Below are 17,628 nucleotides of genomic sequence, written 5' to 3' on the forward strand. Positions count from 1 at the left end.
CCAGTCCCCGGCGGGCGCCCATGGCCAAGCGGCTGTTGGGGGGACACGGGCGTCACCCAAAGGGTGCTGGAAACCCCCCGATCCCGGGGAAATCCACGCAGATTTAGGACTTACTTGAGGTCTGAGAGTTCCCGGATCAGCCCGCAGATGACGTCGCTGGCGTCCGCCGGCTCCGTGGCTCTGGCACTGCTGGGAGAAGGGGAATCAGGACCTTCCTGCTCCCCAGGTTGGGAATTTTAGGATGTTGTTCCTGCAGCGGGGTCTGGATCCACTCACCTTTCCCATCGGCTTGTACCGGGCGTTCCCCGCGGATCCGCGTGTGGATCTGGCCCGCGGCGTCCCACGGCTGCAGGGAGAGAAAGGAGCAGGAGCCGGGGCCCAAGGGGATGGAGAGGGTCCCAGCCGAGGTGGGGAGGGGTCCCTGGGTCTCAGTTTGGGTGGGGAGGGGTCACCCCAGCCGTACCTTCTCTGTTGGCAGCTCTGGGCTGGTCCCTTCCCGCTGGTCCTGGGGCTCGGTGCCGGTGGCTGCTGGATCTAGCCCCGGTGTCTCCACGCTGGAATTCCGCCCTGGGGATCCCCGGGACCCTCTGGGGACGCTGTGTCCACGCTCGGGGCGATCCCAGTGCTACGTCCTCTCCAGGGCGCCTCCTTCTACCCTCTCTGGGCCGCTGCATCTGGCGCCTCCGAACTCTCCGCAGGGGCCGTGCTGTCACCGTGTGCCCTCGGGGCTGGATGCTGCCAGAATTCCCTTGTTCCGGTGATTCCCGCTGATTGTGTCCTGCCCCATCCCAAATTCCCTGCTTCAGCGGCTCCGGCTGCTCGCTCACCTCATCTACCTCTGGAATTCCTGGTTTCACCGACTCGGGATGCTCCTCCCCTGTCCCATCCAAAATTCCGTGTGTTGGTGTTTCCAGCTGCTCCTCTGCTGCCCCAACCACCTCCGAAATTCCGGGTTTTGGTGATTCCAGCTGATCCTCTACTGTTCCATCCAGAATTCTCAGTTTCAGTGACTCCAGCTGCTCTTCTGCCCCATCTACCTCTGGAATTCTCAGCTGGGGTGAATCCAGCTGCTCCTCCCCTGCTCCGTTCCCCTCCAAGATTCCCAGCTGAGATGATTCCAGGTGATTCTGTCCCACTCCATCCAAAATTACACATTTCACTGGCTCTGGGGGCTCCTTCCCCATCTCACCTCCAAAACCTCTGGTTTTGGTGATTCTGGACAATTCTCTCCTGCCCCATCCAAAATGCCTGGGTTTGGTGACTCCAGCTCATCCCCTCCTGTCCCATGCTTCCAAAATTCCCAGCTGGGGCAATTCCAGATGTTTCTCTTCCATCTCATCGGAAACGCCCTGTTCCGGTGATTCTGGTGCTCCACCACCTCTGATTTCCTTGTCTCTCTCCTCCTGAAGAAAACCACATTAAAAACGCCAGTTTGGGGAGTTTTTCCCCCTCTGCCTGGTGTGAACACCGTGCTGGAGGTTTTCCATACCTGTGGGGATCCAGCTCCGTGCTCTCCCACGGGGATTCCTTTTGGATCCGCCTCGCCGTCCTCGCTGGGGAGCCAGCAAATTCCAGGGGATTGGATCTGGGTGGACCCAGATCACTCCCCACCCGTCCCCTCCCGTTACCTTGCCGGGGTGTCCATCCTGGCAGGATCTCCATCGGGATCACTGCTCTGGGAAGGAATGGGCACGGCCGAGCCAGCAGCTCCCGGCGCCTCCTGAAGGACCCGCTTGGCTTTGGGAGCATGGAATTTCCTGTCGCCTGTTGCGGTGGGGGGCAAAGGGAGTCTCGCTTTGGACGTGAGGGGGATGCCAGTGTGTGGGGGAAAGGATCATTGTGGGCTCAAACTGGGACATTTGGGCGTTTCCCTGTTACCTGGGAGTGGGGGGCGGGCGCTTCCCCATTCCTGGCGCTACCTGGGAGGACCAAGGAGTAGCCCCAAATTACCTCATTACTCTCATCCCTCTCATACTTTCCCTCAGGCCCCACAGCCATTTTCACCCCCAGCCGTCGTCTACCCCGCCAGCCCAAATCAATACTCCCAGCTCCCCCAAAAGGCACAACCGCAACAGAACGACCCAAACCCTCGGGGCCTGAGGTGAAAATCGTGGAATTTCCGCCGATTTCCACCCCATTTTCCACCTCGGGGCATCCTCTCCACCGTTCCCCCCTCACGTTTTTCCCGCCTTTTCCCTGCCGGCGGTGCACGCCGGGAGTTGTAGTTCTCCCGCGCCGCAAAGCGAGACGCAACCGCAAGCGGGTTTTTTGCGACAGCGGCTTTGCGACGGTAGTGCTGTAAGGCGGGGGGGTGTTGACAGCAGCCGGCGGAGCAGGAAGTGAGTGAGGATAAACCGGGATAAACCGGGATAAATCGGGATAACCGGGATCGCCGGGATCACCGGGGTCCGGGGGTGAGGGCCGGCGGAGAGCTGGGGACTGACGGTGCCTTGTGGGATGCTCTGGGAGTAGGGGAAAAGGGGCGATTGGGCCTTGTGGGGCGCGCCCGGGGCTGGGGCGGCGGCGCCTTGTGAGGAGCGGGGGGACACCGAGATCTTTTCGGGGGCTCTGAGGCGGCTCGGGGCATTAAAGGGGGGGCTCGGAAGGGCTCGCGGGAGGCCCGGGGGCTCAGCTCAGGGCCGGGGTCCCCCCGTGTTCTCCCCTCAGGCTGCGCCCGGCGGGACACGGAGCCATGAGCCGAGCGAGGAGGGTCCCGGGCCGGGGAGCCGCCATGGCCCGGCAGGTGCGTGTGACCCCCGGGACGCCTTGCTCTGCCTCTCTGGGGGTCCCATCCTCCCTTCCATGGGCTCCTGGAAATCCCCTCTCCGTCCCGCCGCTTTCGGGGATCCCCTGCTCCGGATCCCCTGCTCCGGATCCCGGGATCCCCTCGCCGCCCCCTCAGCTCTCTCACCCTCCCTCAGATGGGGCTGCTGGCGGATCCCGGCTCCGGGGGCAGCCCGGGGGATGCCGGCGGTGACGGGGACGCGGCGCTGGAGGCTGAGCTGCTGCTGCTGCTGGGGGCCGGGAGGCGCCGGACGGGGGGGATCCGCGCCCCCAGCAAGGTGAATCCCCCTCCCCTTGCCTGGACCCCCTCGAGCGGATCAACCTCCCCCCAAAAACGGGTTTATAAATCCCCCCGATCCCCCCAGCTGTGGCAGCAGTCGAGGCCCTGGCCCAGCTCTGCCTCCAGGACCCCCCGGAGGACGAGGAGGAGGAGGAGGAGGAAGGGGAGGAAGATCTGGAGAACGAGGAGGAGCTGCTGGTGAGGGGAAGCGGGGGGGGGGGACCGGGGGAGGTGCTCGGCCTGGAAAAGGGGATCCGTGCCCAAGCAAGGGCTGATCCCCGGGATCCCTGAGCAGGCAGAGCTGCAGGAGGTGCTGCAGGAGGGGTCCGGGAGCGAGGCCGCCGCGGAGACCCCGCAGGTAGGGCTGGGCAGGGCCGGGGGCGGTGCCGGGGGGTGGATCCCGGTGATCCGGTGTTCCCCCAGGGTGCCGGGGGGGGGTGGATCCCGGTGATCCGGTGTTCCCGCACGGGCCCGGGGGGGTGGATCCCGGTGATCCGGTGTTCCCGCAGGGGCCCGGGGCGCTGCTGGCGGAGCTGACGGAGCGTGCGGAGCTCTACCGGGCGGCCCTCGAGAACGCCGCGGGGGAGAACGGGAACGGGGCCCGGCTGCGGCGCCTCCAGCGCGGCCTCAAGGTGAATCCGAAGCCCTGGAATTGCGGCTTTGGCCGCTCTGGCCCGACCCGACCCCTCTGCCCGTAAAACCCTTGGAATAACCTCGGGTCCGTGCTGTTTCTCCCGATACTGAGCAGCTTGTCACAGCCCTGAACCCTGTTTGACCCAGTTTTGCCTGAGCTTGAGCAGTTTTATCCTGTTTTTTCCAGTTCTGAGCTCAGTTTTATCTCACTTTTCCCCGGTTCTGACCAGTCCTGTTCCAATGAAATTCCACTTCATTCCATCTGTCCCCTTGCATTCAACTCTGAGCCCTGTCTCATCCCATTTTTCTGACCCCAGCTCCCTGCCTTACCCCATTCTTCCCACCTCTGCCCCCATCTCACCCCGTTCCTCTGGATTTTCACCCTTTTCCCCCCGCCAATTCCCCTTTGCCCACAGACCCTGGAGCAGATGCTGGAGTCCGTCCGGAGAGGGAAGTGGATCGACGAGGCCGAGATTCCTCCTCCGGTGGCTCTGGGGAAGGGCGGGGGAGCCCCTGGGCCGCCGCCCCCCGTGAGCCCCGAGCCCCCAGCGCAGCCCCCTGCCCCTCCACAGCCGCCCCCAGCCCCGGATCCCATCCCGGATCCCAGCCCGGATCCCAGCCCGGATCCCAGCTCGGTGCCGGCGCTCCGGCTGCGGCTGCAGGAGCTGCAGAAGGAAGCGCTGGTGGCCAAACGCCGCGGGGACACGGCCACGGCCCTTGGGCATTTCCGGGCGGCCAAGGTACGCCCGGGATTCCTGGAATCCATCCCCCAGATCCCTCTGTCCCTGGGCTGCGCCGGGATTTCTGTTGGTGCTGTGGTTTTCCAGAGGCTGGAGGCGCAGCTGGAGGCGCTGGAGCGAGGCCGTGTCCCGCCAGCCCCCGGTGAGACCCCCGATCCTCCTGGGAAGGGTCTGAACCCCCATTTTGGGGGTCACACGGGTGGATCTGGCTGTTCCCTTCCTGCAGATCCACAGCCGGAGCAGCCACAGGCTCCAGTCCCGAGGGATTCACCAGGGAGGGAATCGCTGGACGCCAGCCCGGCCTCTCCCACTGCGGGTCAGCTCCGGTTGCTCCTTGGGGCGGGGGAACGGGGAGGAAAAAGGGGATTTCTCGGGGGATTTTCCCGTTTTTTGCCACCCCAGAGCCGCCCGGGCGCCACGGGACGTGCGGGAGGCGCTGGAGCAGCGCATGGGAGCGGTACCGGGCGGCCGCCGCCCAGGCCAAGGACAGCGGCGACGCGAGGAAGGCACGGATGCACGAGAGGATCGTCAAGGTGGGAGAGCCGCAGCCCGGAACTGAGATCCCGGTCCAGGAGCAGTGATCCCAGTCCAGGAACAGTGATCCCAGTCTAGGAACAGTGATCCCAGTCCAGGAACAGTGATCCCAGTCCCAGAACAGCGATCCCAGTCCCAGACCAGTGATCCCAGTCCAGACACAGTGATCCCAGTCCCAGACACAGTGATCCCAGTCCCAGAACATAATCCCAGTCCAGGAACAGTGATCCCAGTCCAGGAACAGTGATCCCAGTGCCAGAATCATGATTCCAGTCCCAGAACAGCGATCCCAGTCCCAGACCAGTGATCCCAGTCCCAGAACATAATCCCAGTCCAGGCACAGTGATCCCAGTCCCAGACCAGTGATCCCAGTCCCGGACCAGTGATCCCAGTCCCAGACCAGTGATCCCAGTCCCAGAACAGCAATCCCAGTCCCAGAACATAATCCCAGTCCAGACACAGTGATCCCAGTCCCAGACACAGTGATCCCAGTCCTGCCCTGGGGGATGGATCCCAGTCCTGCTGTGGGTGCTTCCCATCCCAGAACACCGGTCCCAGTCTCCCCACAGCGACACCAGTCCCAGTGCTCCCAGTCCATCCCAGTGCTCCCAGCGCCCCTTCGGGTGCCCCCTGACCACTCCCCTCTGCCCCCCCCAGCAATACCAGGCCGCCATCCGTGCTCACAGCGCCGGCAAATCCGTGGATCTCTCGGAGCTGCCGGTTCCCCCGGGTACGTTCCTGCTTCCTGACCCGTGGGAGGGGGATTCTGGGCCCGGGAGCTCCCATTCCCACTGGGACCCCCCCCCCCCCTTTTCCAGGCTTTCCCCCCATCCAGGGCACGGAGATCCCGTCGGAGCCGAGCATTTCTGGGATGCTGGAGGCGGCTTTGAAGCTGACGGAGCAGCAGAAGGAGGAGGAGGAGGAGGAGGAAGAAGAGGAAAAGGGAGACCCCAAGGAGGCCAAGGTGGGATTTCGGCACCCAGGGAATTTGGGGACGGCGGGATTGGGGCGTTCCCGGCGACTGTTCCCGACACCATCGCTCCAGGTCCAGCCCGGAGCTCCTCCCAAGCAGCCGCCGGCGCCCCGGAATTCCCAGCCGGCTGCAAAACCTGCGGGAAAAGGTGCGGGAGGGACCGGGGCAGGGAGGGCGGGGCCAGGGGAGCACCCAGGGGTGCAGGGTGGGTGGGGGTACCCTGACCCCATTGAAGGTGGGTGGGGGTCCCCTGACCCCATTTAGGGTGGGTGGGGATCCTCTGAACCCCATTTAGGGTGGGTGGGGGATCCCCTGACCCCCACTCCTGTTAACGGGGGGTCCCCTGACCCCAATACAGGTTGGGTGGGGGTACCCTGACCCCTTTTAGGGTGGGTGGGGATCCCCTGACCCCACTCAGGCTAACTGGGGGTCCCCTGACCCCGGTGCAGGTTGGGTGGGGATCCCCTCACCCCCAATACAGGTTGGGTGGGGGATCCCCTGACCCCAATACAGGTTGGGGGGGGATCCCCTGACCCCCACTCCTGCTAACTGGGGGTCCCCTGACCCCGCTGCCGGCCGTGCTCTCAGCCCAGCAGCAGCTGCAGTTCCTGGAGCTGCGGCGGCGGCAGCTGGCTCAGGCCGCGCTCCGCGCCAAGCGCCGCAACGACCTGGAGGGAGCCAAGCTGCTGCTGCGCCGCGCCAAGGGCGTCGAGGGGCTGCTGGGGGCCGCCCGCGGGGGGCTCCCCGTGGACATCGCCCAGGTCAGGGGGGTCCCGTCCCTGCCTCTGCTCCGGGATCCCGCCCCAGATCCCCCAATCCCCCCGGGGATCTCGCTCCCGGGGTCCCCATGGGATCCCCCAATCCCCCTTTGGATCTCCTCCCGGGGTCCCCATGGGATCACCAATCCCCCGGGGATCTCGCTCCCGGGGTCCCCACGGGTCACCGATCCCCCCGCAGGTCCCGGAGGTGCCCCTGGACGGGGCAGAGTTCGAGCTGGGGCCGGGCAGAGGTCCCGACGCCCCCCGAGGTGGCCAAGACCTTCCTGCAGCTGGCGGGGGCCCTGAGGAGGCAGCACCAGGTGAGGGGAACCCAAAAAAACGGGGTTGTGCCTTAAAAATGCGGGAGGGTCCCAGGAGTTTTGGGGTCTGGGGGAGCGCTCCAAAGGGAGGGCACCAGGATATCGGATGGATGTGGAAACTTCCTTCTCTTCCTCCTTTTTCTTCTTGTCCCTCTTCCCGGGCTCCTTTTTCCTCTTTTTCTTATTTTTTCTTCATTCCTCTTCCTTTTCCCTTTTTCCTTTCCTTTTCCCTTTTTTCTTTTTTTTTTTTTTTAAATTTTTTTCTTTTTTCTTTTTTCTTTTAATTTTTTTGCTTTTCTTTTTCCCTTTTTTTTCTTTTTTCTCTTTCTTAATTTTTTTTAATTTTCTTTTTTTTCCCCTTTTTTTTTTGTTTTTTCTTCTTTTTTATTTCCTTTTTTTTCCTATTTTATTATTTTTTTTTTCCTTTTTCTTCTCCTTTTCCCATTTCTTCTCTCTCCTTCTCCTCTCCTCTTTTCCTGCCCTCTCCCTCATTCCTCCTCCTCCTCCCGCTCTTTTTTTCCCCAGATGTGCCTCACCTACTCCCGACAATTCGCTCACCTGGGGAACATCTCCGAGACCACCAGGTGAGCTCCGGGCTGCCACAGCTCAGCTCTTCCCCCTCTGCGGAGGAAGAGGAGGATGCTGATGCCAGGGGGAGGGACCCCGGGCTGGGCTGGGCTGGGCTCACCTGCCCGGGTGCTTCCAGGTGCGAGGCGCTGGCCGAGGAATGCCGGCGGCACATGGAGACCCTGCGGAGGGAGCACGACCGGGGGGGACCCCCCCCGAGACCCCGCTACGAGCAGAGAACCTTCAGCGTCATCAAGTGAGGGGAAGGGGCTTTGGGGGGGGGGCCGCTCACCTGGGGAGGGGTCTGACACCTTCCCCGCCCCGCAGGAGCTTCCCGGAGCTGAGCAGCAGCGACCTGGAGCTGGGGATAGACAGAGGGATCGGCCTCCCGGTGCCTGCAGGTGAGACACAGCCTGGGGGAGCCGGGAGAGCCGGGGGAGCAGCCGCGGTGTCCCCACCCCTGCCCCGTGTCCCCCCCCAGGCGTGACCCCCGCAGAGCTGGACACCTTCGTGCGCTTCGAGTTCCCCCACCCCAGCGCGGTGAGTGGAGACCCCCCGCCCGCGGGTTAAAATTTTACAAGTTTAATAGCGTTATAAAAATAGAATTAATGAAAAAAAAAATATCGGAAAATTAGGGTTAGGACGATACGAGACAATAAAAAAGTTACAGAGGTCTGAGCTCCGAGAAAGGATCCTGTTAACAGAGAATTAAACCTTGAAAGCCTGTTAAATATTCACACATTTCAGGCGTTTCATTCATAAATTCCCTTCAAACAAAGGATTCTCTCTGGTCAGTGTCACTTTTTCCTCTCAATCCCTACGGAGCCTTCAGGGCTGAGCGAGGCAGAAGTTGGTCTCTTCTGATAGGGAATTAATATTTTTTTTTCTGTGAGAGATTCACGTTTTCTTGTGGCTGCCATCTCTCTGCAATATCCCCTTCCTCTCTTAAAAAAAACCCAACAACCCTCAAATACATAATTTCCATTTTAACTACAAAACCTGCATTTTAACTACAAAAACCTGCATTTTAACTGCAAAAAAAAAGCATTTCTACCACAAAAAACTACATTTTAACGGCAAAAATCTGCATTTCAACCACAAAAACCTACATTTTAATGACAAAAATCTGCATTTTAACCACAAAAATCTGCATTTTAACCACAAAAGCTACATGTACCGTGCCACCAAAATAATAACGCAGCGTTGCTAATCGATACAACATAATCAATGTGGTAAATACACACGAACAACGTAGGAAATGTCTTGTGCAGAGCGTGAACTCTGCGCGTCCCTGACTCCCTCTCCCTGCAGGAGGAGGCGCAGCGGGACAAGACCAACGTCGTGAAAAACACGGATTGTCCGGGTGAGTCCTGGGAATCCTCACGGGAATTTTTCCTGGGAATTTTCCTGGGAATTTTCCTGGGAATCCAGGGGTTTGTGTGACCCCCCCCGGCGCTGATTCCCCTCCCTTCCCTCCCCAGAATTTCGGGCGCGGTTCCGGCTGCGGCTGCTCCGGGGGCACCGGGGGCTCCGCCGGCTCCTGAGCTCCCGCGGGATCAAGTTCGAGGTGACCCAGAAAGGGTACGAGGAGGGGGAAAATTCCGGGAAGAGGGGATAAGGGGTAAAACTTAAGGAGAAGCCGGTAGGAAACGCGGGAGGTGTCGGAGATAACCGCGGGAGCGACGCGTGGAAAGCGAGGGGTGGGAAACGTCCGGAAAACGGGGGAAAAACCGCACGGGAACTGTGAAAAGTGCCACGGGAACTACGGAAAACGAGGCAGGGAGCGCATGAAATAGCGCGGGAGATAGAAAATCCAGGGAAGAGCGTAGAAATCGCGGGAAAATCCGCACGGGGTCCGGGCGAAGCAGTGCCCGCGGGGGTGAGGGGCGGCTCCGGAGCGCCGCAATTCCCGATTTCCTGGGGCGGGGGCTCCTCACCCCGCTGCTCTTGGGGTCCCAGCGCCTGGTCCTCACCCGCAGGGGGCTGTTCCGGCCGGAGCGGGCTCTGGGCTCGGCTCAGCTTCGCCTGGAGGGCTGGAAGGATCCTGCGAGCTCCGGGAGCAGCTGGAGGTGAGAGAGGAGAAGGCAGGATCCCTCCCCGCTTCCCTGGCGTTCCCGAGTTTTTCCTGGCGTTGCCTCTCCCTCCATCCCGCCTCTCCCCGCGCTTTCCCAGCGTTTCCTCACCCCCGGGATTTTTTCCCTGCCCCGGTTCCTCCTCATCCTCACGGCCCGCTCCCGGTGCCCCCGCAGCTGCTGGACGGGCGGCGGCGCACGGGCGGGCGCCTGGAGGTGTGGGTGCGGATCCGGGAGCCGCTGGGCGCTCAGCGGCAGCTGGAGCCGCGCTCCGAGCGCTGGCTGGTGCTGGAACCGGCGGCCGAGACCCTCGGTGAGTACCGGGAACATTCCCCCAGGACCCGCGGATCCCCCCCCGGGATAACCCGGAGCTCTCCTCCCGCTCAGGTCGCTCTTCCCAAAACCCCACCGTGGCGGCCCCGAAGGACGGGAAACAACAGGTGAGGGGAAGGGGAGGACCCCAATTCCCCTCCTCCGGGGTTTTTCAGGGGTCTCCCCTCTCTTTTTATCATTTCCCCCCCCCCTCCCCAGACCCCTCTTCCCAGATCCAACCCCGACATTCCCGAGCCTCAACCTGCTGCTGTTCGGAACCGGGAGCGCCTGGGAGCGGAAGGTTGATGGGGAGGTTGGGACGACGATTGCGGCCTTTTGGGGGAGCAGAGAAACCCGGGGAGCCCCCCCCGGGACGCCCCTGACGCCCTCCCCCGTTCGTTGCCCCCCTCCCCAGATGCTGCGTTCGGCCGTGCCGGGCGCCCGGTGCCCCCCGAGCTGCGGCAGCAGCACCAGGATCTGCAGCGGCGCATCCAGGGGCTGCGGGCACGGCTGCAGGCGGGGGACCCCCACTTCCGCACGGGTGAGCTGAGGCTGCCCCCCGCCCCAAAAATCATCCTTTATCCCGGTTTTCCCCCTCCCAGGTGGCGTTATCCCGGTTTTTTCCCCCCCCGCTTCCAGAGTACGCCCAGCACCTGGAGCGGCACCTGCGGCTCTACACGGAGGCGGCGCGGCGCCTCGGCACCCAGGGAGAAGAGGGTGAGACCCCCGAGCCTCGGGGGGGGCACCCCAGACCCTCCTCGGTGCTCCCCTAATCCTGGTGTCCGCCCCAGAAATCCGGGATTAACCCCAAATCTTGGGACCTCCCAGTTCCTGGTGCTCCCTAAATTCCTGCTGTACCCCCCCCCCCAACCCCAATATCCCCCAAATTCTGCTGTAGCCCCTCCAAACCCTCCCCAGCCCCCCCAAATCCTGGTGCCACCCCCCCCCTCAAAATCCTGGGCACCCCAAACCTCGGAGACTCCCAACTCTGGTGAACCCCTTCCCCAATTCTTGGTGCACAATTTGAGTTCCCCCCTCCCCGTTCCTGCTGCCCCCTCCACTCTCGTGACCCCCAAATTCCTGATGTGACCCCCAAAGTCCTGCTTGCACCCCCCCCAAACCTGACACCCCCCCTGAATTCCTGCTGTCCCCCAACCCCGTGGGTGCCGTTTTGGGACCCCCCCCTGATTCCCCCTTTCCCAGGAAGCCGCCAAGGAGGCTCTGTACAAACGGAACCTGGTGGAGAGCGAGGTGAGGACCCTGTCACTGGGGAGGGGGGGTTGGAATTTGTGGGTCCCCTGGGCCCCCTCCCCTTCCTTCCCGCCCCTCCCTCACTGCCCTCTTCTTTTCCAGCTCCAAAAACTCCGTGGATGAATCCCCCCCGTCCCTGCCCTCCTCTCCCGGGGCTGGGACCACTCGGGGGTCTGGGGAGGCTCAGAGGACCCCTCCCTCTGTTTTGGGGGGGCTCTGGACCACCCCCCCCATGGCCACTGTGACAATCGCAGGGATCAGAGCTGCTACATCCCACCGCCCCGTGTCCCCTGGGGTGGACACTGAGCCCCCAGCGACAGGGTGACACTGACCCCCTCCTCAATGACAGGGTGACCCCTCCTCAATGACAGGGGGTGACGCCCCCCCAAATGACAGGGTGACACCGACCCCTCCCCACCCACGTGTCCCCCCAAGCACTTTTTCCCCGCTCCCCGTGTCCCCCCCCGCCCCACCAAAGCGGATCCCCCCCAAGTGCCTGTAAGGGGAGGGGCTGTTCCGGGCGCTCTCACTATAAATTATAAAGTTTTTTAAGAAGAAAACCGCGGATTTTGGTGATTCTCCGTTCTCGCCGCCCCCCCCCAGCTGTCAATCACGGCAGCGGCCACGCCCACTCCTCGGCCCGTCCCCGCCGCTGCCACGTCTCCATGGCAACCCCGCCAGAACGGACGGGCGCGGGCAGCAGCCAATCACATTGCGTCCGGCGCGCTCCCATTGGCCAAATCTCCGCGTGGGGGTGGGATGAGACGGTGATTGACGGTTGAGCCAGCCAATGAGGTGCGCGGCCGCTGCGGCAGCGGCCAGTGGGAGCGCGGTGTGGGCGGGGCAGCGGCGGCGCGCGGAGCGCCGGAAGCGGCCGGTCCGGGAAAATGGCGCCGAGCTCGAAAGCGGAGCGGGGCGGCCCCGGGGGGAAACGGGGGGCGGCGGGGGGCGCCGGGGCCGGGGCCGCGCCCCGAGGCCGCCGCGAGCATCTCGTGAGGCAGCTCGACCGCGTCCGGGTGAGCGTGAGGGGCTGAGGGGACGGTGGGGAGACTGAGGGCAGGGGGATCTGAGGGGGCCCTGAGGTGAGGGGGGGTCTCTGTGAGGGGACCCTGAGGGAGGGACGGGCGGAGATGAGGGGACACTGCTCTGGGGTATGGCGGGGGAGCCCGGCCGGAGGAAGGGGGGACCCTGAGGGAGATGCCGACACGGTGGAGGGTCCCTGAGGGTGCCCTGAGCTGGGGGGCGTCCTGTGTGGGGGGCTGAGGGTGCGGGGAAAGCCCTGATTTGGGGGGGGGGGTGTGTCTTTTCTGAGGGCTTGGAGCTCACGGGCTGAGGGGCTGCGGTGGGCGATGTGGGACCCCCTCCCCGTACACCCCCAGCTCAGGGGAGGCAGCTCCGGCGGTCTGTGGAGGGATTTGGGGTCCCTGACCCGCCATTGCCCCCCCCAGCTCATCTCTGCCCTGAATTTTGGGGCGCATCGGGAGATCTTGGAGGCTGTTGGGGGGGTTCGGGGGGTCCCTGTCCCCCCCTGCGCTGCCCCAGCTCCTCCCGGCTCTGGGGAGGGTTAGAGGGGTCCCTGACCCTCCCGTGCCCCCCCCTCAGCTCAGTGGGCAGCTCTCCCCCCGGCTGTTCCGGAAGCTTCCGCCGCGCGTCTGCGTCACCCTCAAGAGCATCGTGGACGAGGAGTTTCTGTGGGCGGGGTGAGGGGGGACCCCGGCCCTTGTGGGGTGGGGGGACACCCCAAACCTGCTGGAGGGGGGGGTCCCGAGGTGACCCCCGTTGCGTGGTGTGTGTGTGTGTGTGTGTCCCCTCCCCATTCCTGCTGTCCCCTCCGTGTCCCCCCCACCCCAGCCACATCTTCCTGGGCTTCTCCAAGTGCGGCCGCTACGTCCTGTCCTACACCAGCAGCTCCGGGGACGACGACTTCTCCTTCTACCTGTACCACCTGTACTGGTGGGAGTTCAACGTGCACAGCAAGCTGCGCCTGGTGGGTGACACCTGGGGACACCCTGGGGACAACTGGGGACACCCAGGGACAGCCAGGGATACCTGGGGACACCCTGGGGACAGCTCAGGACAGCCAGGGATAACTGGGGACACCCTGGGGACACCTGGGGACAGCCAAGGATACCTGGGGACAATTGGGGACACCCTGGGGACACCCGTGGACATGCCGGGGACAGCCAGGGAGACCTGGGGACAGGCAGGGACAGCTGGGGACAACTGAGGGACACCCTGGGGGCAGGCAGAGATACCTGGGGACACCCTGGGGACAGGCAGGGACACCTGAGGACACCCTGGGGACACTCTGGGAACACCTGGGGACATCCAAGGGATGCCCAAGGGGCACCCAGAGGACACCCAAGGGACTCCCTGCCCACCCCACGGCCCCTCCCAGGTGCGCCAGGTGCGGCTGTTCCAGGACGAGGAGATCTACAGCGACCTTTACCTGACGGTGTGCGAGTGGCCGGGGGACAGCGACAAGGTCATCGTCTTCGGCTTCAAGTGGGTGGCGCCCCGGGGACCCCTGGGGCGGCCCTGCTGGGACCCCCGGTGACCCCTTGCCCCCCTCCCCGTCCCCGCGCCCCCCCAGCACGCGCTCGGCCCCGGGGCTGCAGGTGAACATGATGCTGATGAGCGACGAGAACCACCGGGACATCTATGTCAGCGCCGTGGCCGTGCCCCCACCGCGGCACTGCCCGGCCTGCCGCCGCGCCGCCGAGACCCCCGGTGAGACCCCCGGTGAGACCTCCGGTGGGACCCCCGGGCCGCGGGGGGCATCGGGACACTGCGGGGACACTGGGACAGCGCGGGGACATCGGGACACTGGGGGGGATCCTGAGCACTGGGGGGACACAGCAGTGGTGGGACACAGAGACACTGGGGGACATCGGGACCCTGAGGGGGATCCTGAGATCCTGAGGGGACACTGAGACACTTGGGGGACATCGGGACCCTGGGGGGGATCCTGAGATCCTGAGGGGACACTGGGACCCTCAGGGGGACACTGAGATCCTGGGGGGACACTGAGACACTGGGGGGACCCTAAATCCTGGCTGGGGACCCTGCGTCCTGGCTGGGACACCAAGCCCCTGTGAGTCTCCCGAGACCCCAGGGGGATCCTGAACCCCCAAAAAGTCCTGGAGGGTCCCTGAGCCCCCTGTGAGCCCCCCCTGACCCTACCCCGGTGAGCCCCGGGGTCCTTTGGAGGGGCACCCTCAAGCCGGGGTGTCCCCACACGCCCCCAGGTGAGACCCCCCCCGCCTGCCTGCGCCACGGCTTCCTGCTGCACACCAAGTTCCAGGTGGTCTACCCCTTCCCCACTTCCAGCCGGCCTTCCAGCTGCGCAAGGACCACGTCGTGCTGCTCAACACCAGCTTCTCGCTCGTGGCCTGCGCCATCGCCGTGCACCCCGCGGGTACCCGGGACCCCCTGGGACCCCCTGAACCCCCCCGGACCCCCCTGGGACCCACCCTGGGACCCCACTGAACCCACCCGGGACCCCACTGAACCCCCCTGGACCCCATGAACCCCCTGGGACCCCCCTGGGACCCCACTGAACCCCCTGGACCCCCCCTGAACCTACCCGGGACTCCCCTGGGACCCCACTAAATCCCCCCGGACCCCCCTGGACCCCCCTGGGACCCCCTGGAACCCCATTGAACCCCTCCCTGACCCCCCCCCGAACCCACGAGCAGTTCCCAGAGCCCTCCAAGCTCCTGGATCCCTCGCCAAACACTCCTGGGACCCCAAAACCCGCTGTGGGACCCCTCTGAACCCCCCCGGGACCCCTCCCCAAGCCCCCCCTGACCCCTGCACCCCCCGACAGGCGACAGCAGCTCCCAGCAGATCCTCTACGAGCGCCGCAACGTGCCGGGCCCCAACCGGAGGGGGGAAAACGCCCCCCAACAGCCCCCGAGGAGCTGCAGGGGGTCGCGGGTCCCCCCGGCCGCGCAGCCCCCCCCTGGAGCCCCCAAAGCCCAGAGCTCCCCCCCGCGCCCCCCTTCCCCGGCCGTGGCCAAAGCCAAGGAATTCTTGGCCGACCTGTTCCGGAGGGCTCAGGGAGCCGGGGGAGGATCCGAGGGGGCTCACGGGGAAGGGGGGGAAGACCCCCCGCCCTCCCCCCGGGGCAGCCCCCCGAGATCCCCCCCAGAGCCCCGGCAGCCCCCCGGGGGAGCCGCAGCCCCCCGGCGCCTCGCCGGAGCCCGGCTACGTCCAACTACACCAAACTGCGCTACGTGCTGGAGCCCGGGGAGCCCCCCGAGGGTGAGTGGGGGGCCGGGGACGCCCCTCCCCGGTATTGGGGTGCCCCCCCTTGACTCCTGTGCGTCCCCCCCCCCCCTAGACCTGGAGGACGACAAAATCTCGCTGCCCTTCGTGGTGACCGACCTGAGCGGCCGCAGCCTGAGGCCGCCTGCGGGACAGAGCCACGGCCCAGGTGGGGCTCAGGGGACCCCTAAAACGCCGTTTGGGGGGGTGGGCAGAGCCCCGGTGACCCCCCCCGGACCCCTCCCCAGGGGCAGTACCTGACGGTGGAGCAGCTGACGCTGGATTTCGAGTACGTCATCAACGAGGTTGATCCGTAACGACGCCGCCTGGTCCCCGCCAGTTCTGCTCCTTCAGCGACTACGACATCGTCATCCTCGAGGTGCCAGAGCCCCCCCGGAATCCCGGGGTGCCCCCCCCCACGCCGTGCATCCCACAGATGCAGGAATCCCCCCTCCCAACGCCCCGAAATCCCGCCCCGAAACTCTCCCTCGCGCCGTGCCCCCCAGGTGTGCCCCGAGACCAACCAGGTGGTTGATCAACATCGGGCCTGCTGCTGCTCGCCTTCCCCTCTCCCGACGAGGAGGGGCAGCTCCGGTGAGAGGGGAGGGCCGGGAGTGGTCCCGGAGCCCCCTCCCCAGCGCTGAGCCCCCCCCCTCATTTCCAGCCCCAGGACCTACCACACCAGCCTCAAGGTGCCTGGGACCTCAACCAGCGGCGCCTTCAACCACGTGGGTGTGGGGGACCTCACCGAGGTCAAAGGGCAGACCAGGTGAGGAAGGGAGGGGTTTGGGGGGGGGCGTTCTGAGCGGCCGGGAGGAGCTGGGGGGTGATTTCGGGGAGGTCTCGCAGCCGTGAACCCCGGGTGGGCCGTGGGCGAGTCCTGTGGGGGGGGCGCGAGAGGATTTGGAGGTTCCGGGCGGTGATTTTGGGAGGGGTTGGGGTGGTTTGTGCCGCTCAGGTGGGTTTGGGGTGGGGGATGGGCTGGGTAAAGACCCCCTGAAGCAAACCCGTGGCCCTGGAAGGGGGTGGGGGGGCGCTCAGGGACCCTCCCAAACCCCCTGTGCCCCCACCCCAAACCTCATCGGGCGGGCAGCGCCCCTATAAGGCCTCGATGCCTCGACACCCCCCCTGGGCACCCCGGGCTCTGCTTGGGGGGGGTCCCGGCGGTGCTTTGGGGGGGTCGTGGGGGGCCATCCGGCCCCGTCCCCGACCCGCTGTGGCAGCGGCAGCGTGTGGAGCTCGTACCGCAAGGGCTGCGTGGACACGGTGATGCGCTGGGCTCGTCCCCGAGGGGCCCGGCCGCGGCGTGCACAGGATGACCAACGAGGCCCTGCACAAGGGTGGGCCTCCGGGGCTCCGGCGAGGGGGGGCTCGGGGAGGGTCCCTGGAGAGGGGCTGGGGGCGTCCAGGCTCCTGTCGGGCGTTTTTGGGGAGGGGTCCACCGGGGTGGGGAGGGAGGTGAAGGGTGGGATACGGAGCTCCCGGGTGGTTTGGGGGGGGGGGTCGTGCCCGCGTTTGGGGGTCTCGCCATCGCTGCTCTCCCCCCTCCCCAAGGCTGCTCCCTGAAGGTTCTGGCGGACAACGAGCGCTACACCTGGATCGTGCTCTGACACCTGGATCGTGCTGTGACACCTGGATCGTGCTCTGACACCTGCTGGCCGCCCAAACCCCTCCCGGGGCCTTTTTTTTTTGTTGTTATTTTTTTTTTTCCCCCTTTTTTTCCTATTTTTTTTCTCTCTTTTTTTTTTTTTTTTTTTTTTTTTTTTTTGCCACTCAGTGTTTTTTCGGTGCTGGGGAAGGGGTTTTCCCCCCCGCCCCAGACTGCTCCGATCCCCCTTCCCCAAAAATAAAAATTCCCATTTCCACGCGTCGCCTCCTTCGATTCGCTGCGGGGTTTTTTTTGGGGGGGTTTCGAGGGTGGGATTTTGGGGTGAATCCCCGCGTTTTGGGTAAATCCTCCTTCCCTGGGGTTTCGAGGGCGGGATTTTGGGGTGAATCCCCGCGTTTTGGGTAAATCCGGGCCTCACCCCCCCGCTCCTGTCACAGGCAGGGCCGGACAAACAACCGCAGTTGGTTTTTTATTCCTTTTACAAAGAAGCTAAAAAGGTAAAAAACAGCATCTGCAAGGAAGGGGG

At 64.6% G+C, this 17,628-nt stretch overlaps 2 protein-coding genes and 1 long non-coding RNA gene across 3 annotated transcripts; 2 read left to right on the forward strand and 1 right to left on the reverse strand.

Moving 5' to 3' along the window:
* Positions 1-1,299: 1,299 nt before the first annotated feature.
* Positions 1,300-1,760, reverse strand: LOC120747777 (uncharacterized). The gene is made up of 3 exons (XR_005699196.2): positions 1,629-1,760; positions 1,490-1,553; positions 1,300-1,403 (listed from the first exon to the last, which is right to left on the reverse strand). It is a non-coding gene; the product is annotated as an uncharacterized LOC120747777 (long non-coding RNA).
* A 971-nt stretch (positions 1,761-2,731) lies between these two features.
* On the forward strand, positions 2,732-10,778 carry LOC120747780 (coiled-coil and C2 domain-containing protein 1A-like). Its single transcript, XM_058424355.1, is given in 28 exon segments — positions 2,732-2,743; positions 3,029-3,062; positions 3,150-3,262; positions 3,360-3,422; positions 3,574-3,696; positions 4,114-4,437; positions 4,525-4,579; positions 4,664-4,753; positions 4,840-4,970; positions 5,629-5,701; positions 5,790-5,935; positions 6,017-6,092; positions 6,533-6,719; positions 6,902-7,022; positions 7,548-7,606; positions 7,729-7,845; positions 7,917-7,990; positions 8,071-8,129; positions 8,901-8,952; positions 9,071-9,170; positions 9,569-9,618; positions 9,621-9,658; positions 9,839-9,974; positions 10,049-10,101; positions 10,193-10,274; positions 10,389-10,514; positions 10,613-10,690; positions 10,765-10,778. Coding segments are annotated over 28 exon segments (2,586 nt in total).
* Positions 10,779-12,111: 1,333 nt separating this feature from the next.
* On the forward strand, positions 12,112-17,192 carry LOC120747782 (DDB1- and CUL4-associated factor 15-like). Its single transcript, XM_040053823.2, is given in 19 exon segments — positions 12,112-12,240; positions 12,827-12,924; positions 13,076-13,211; positions 13,623-13,729; positions 13,818-13,954; positions 14,473-14,544; positions 14,547-14,642; positions 15,054-15,380; positions 15,383-15,490; positions 15,570-15,636; positions 15,711-15,801; positions 15,803-15,826; positions 15,828-15,872; positions 16,000-16,026; positions 16,029-16,087; positions 16,158-16,262; positions 16,717-16,771; positions 16,773-16,833; positions 17,048-17,192. Coding segments are annotated over 19 exon segments (1,800 nt in total). The 3' UTR covers positions 17,104-17,192.
* The last annotated feature ends 436 nt before the right edge of the window (positions 17,193-17,628 follow it).

Source organism: Hirundo rustica, unplaced genomic scaffold (genome assembly GCF_015227805.2).
Source record: "Hirundo rustica isolate bHirRus1 unplaced genomic scaffold, bHirRus1.pri.v3 scaffold_201_arrow_ctg1, whole genome shotgun sequence".
Taxonomy (NCBI): domain Eukaryota; kingdom Metazoa; phylum Chordata; class Aves; order Passeriformes; family Hirundinidae; genus Hirundo; species Hirundo rustica.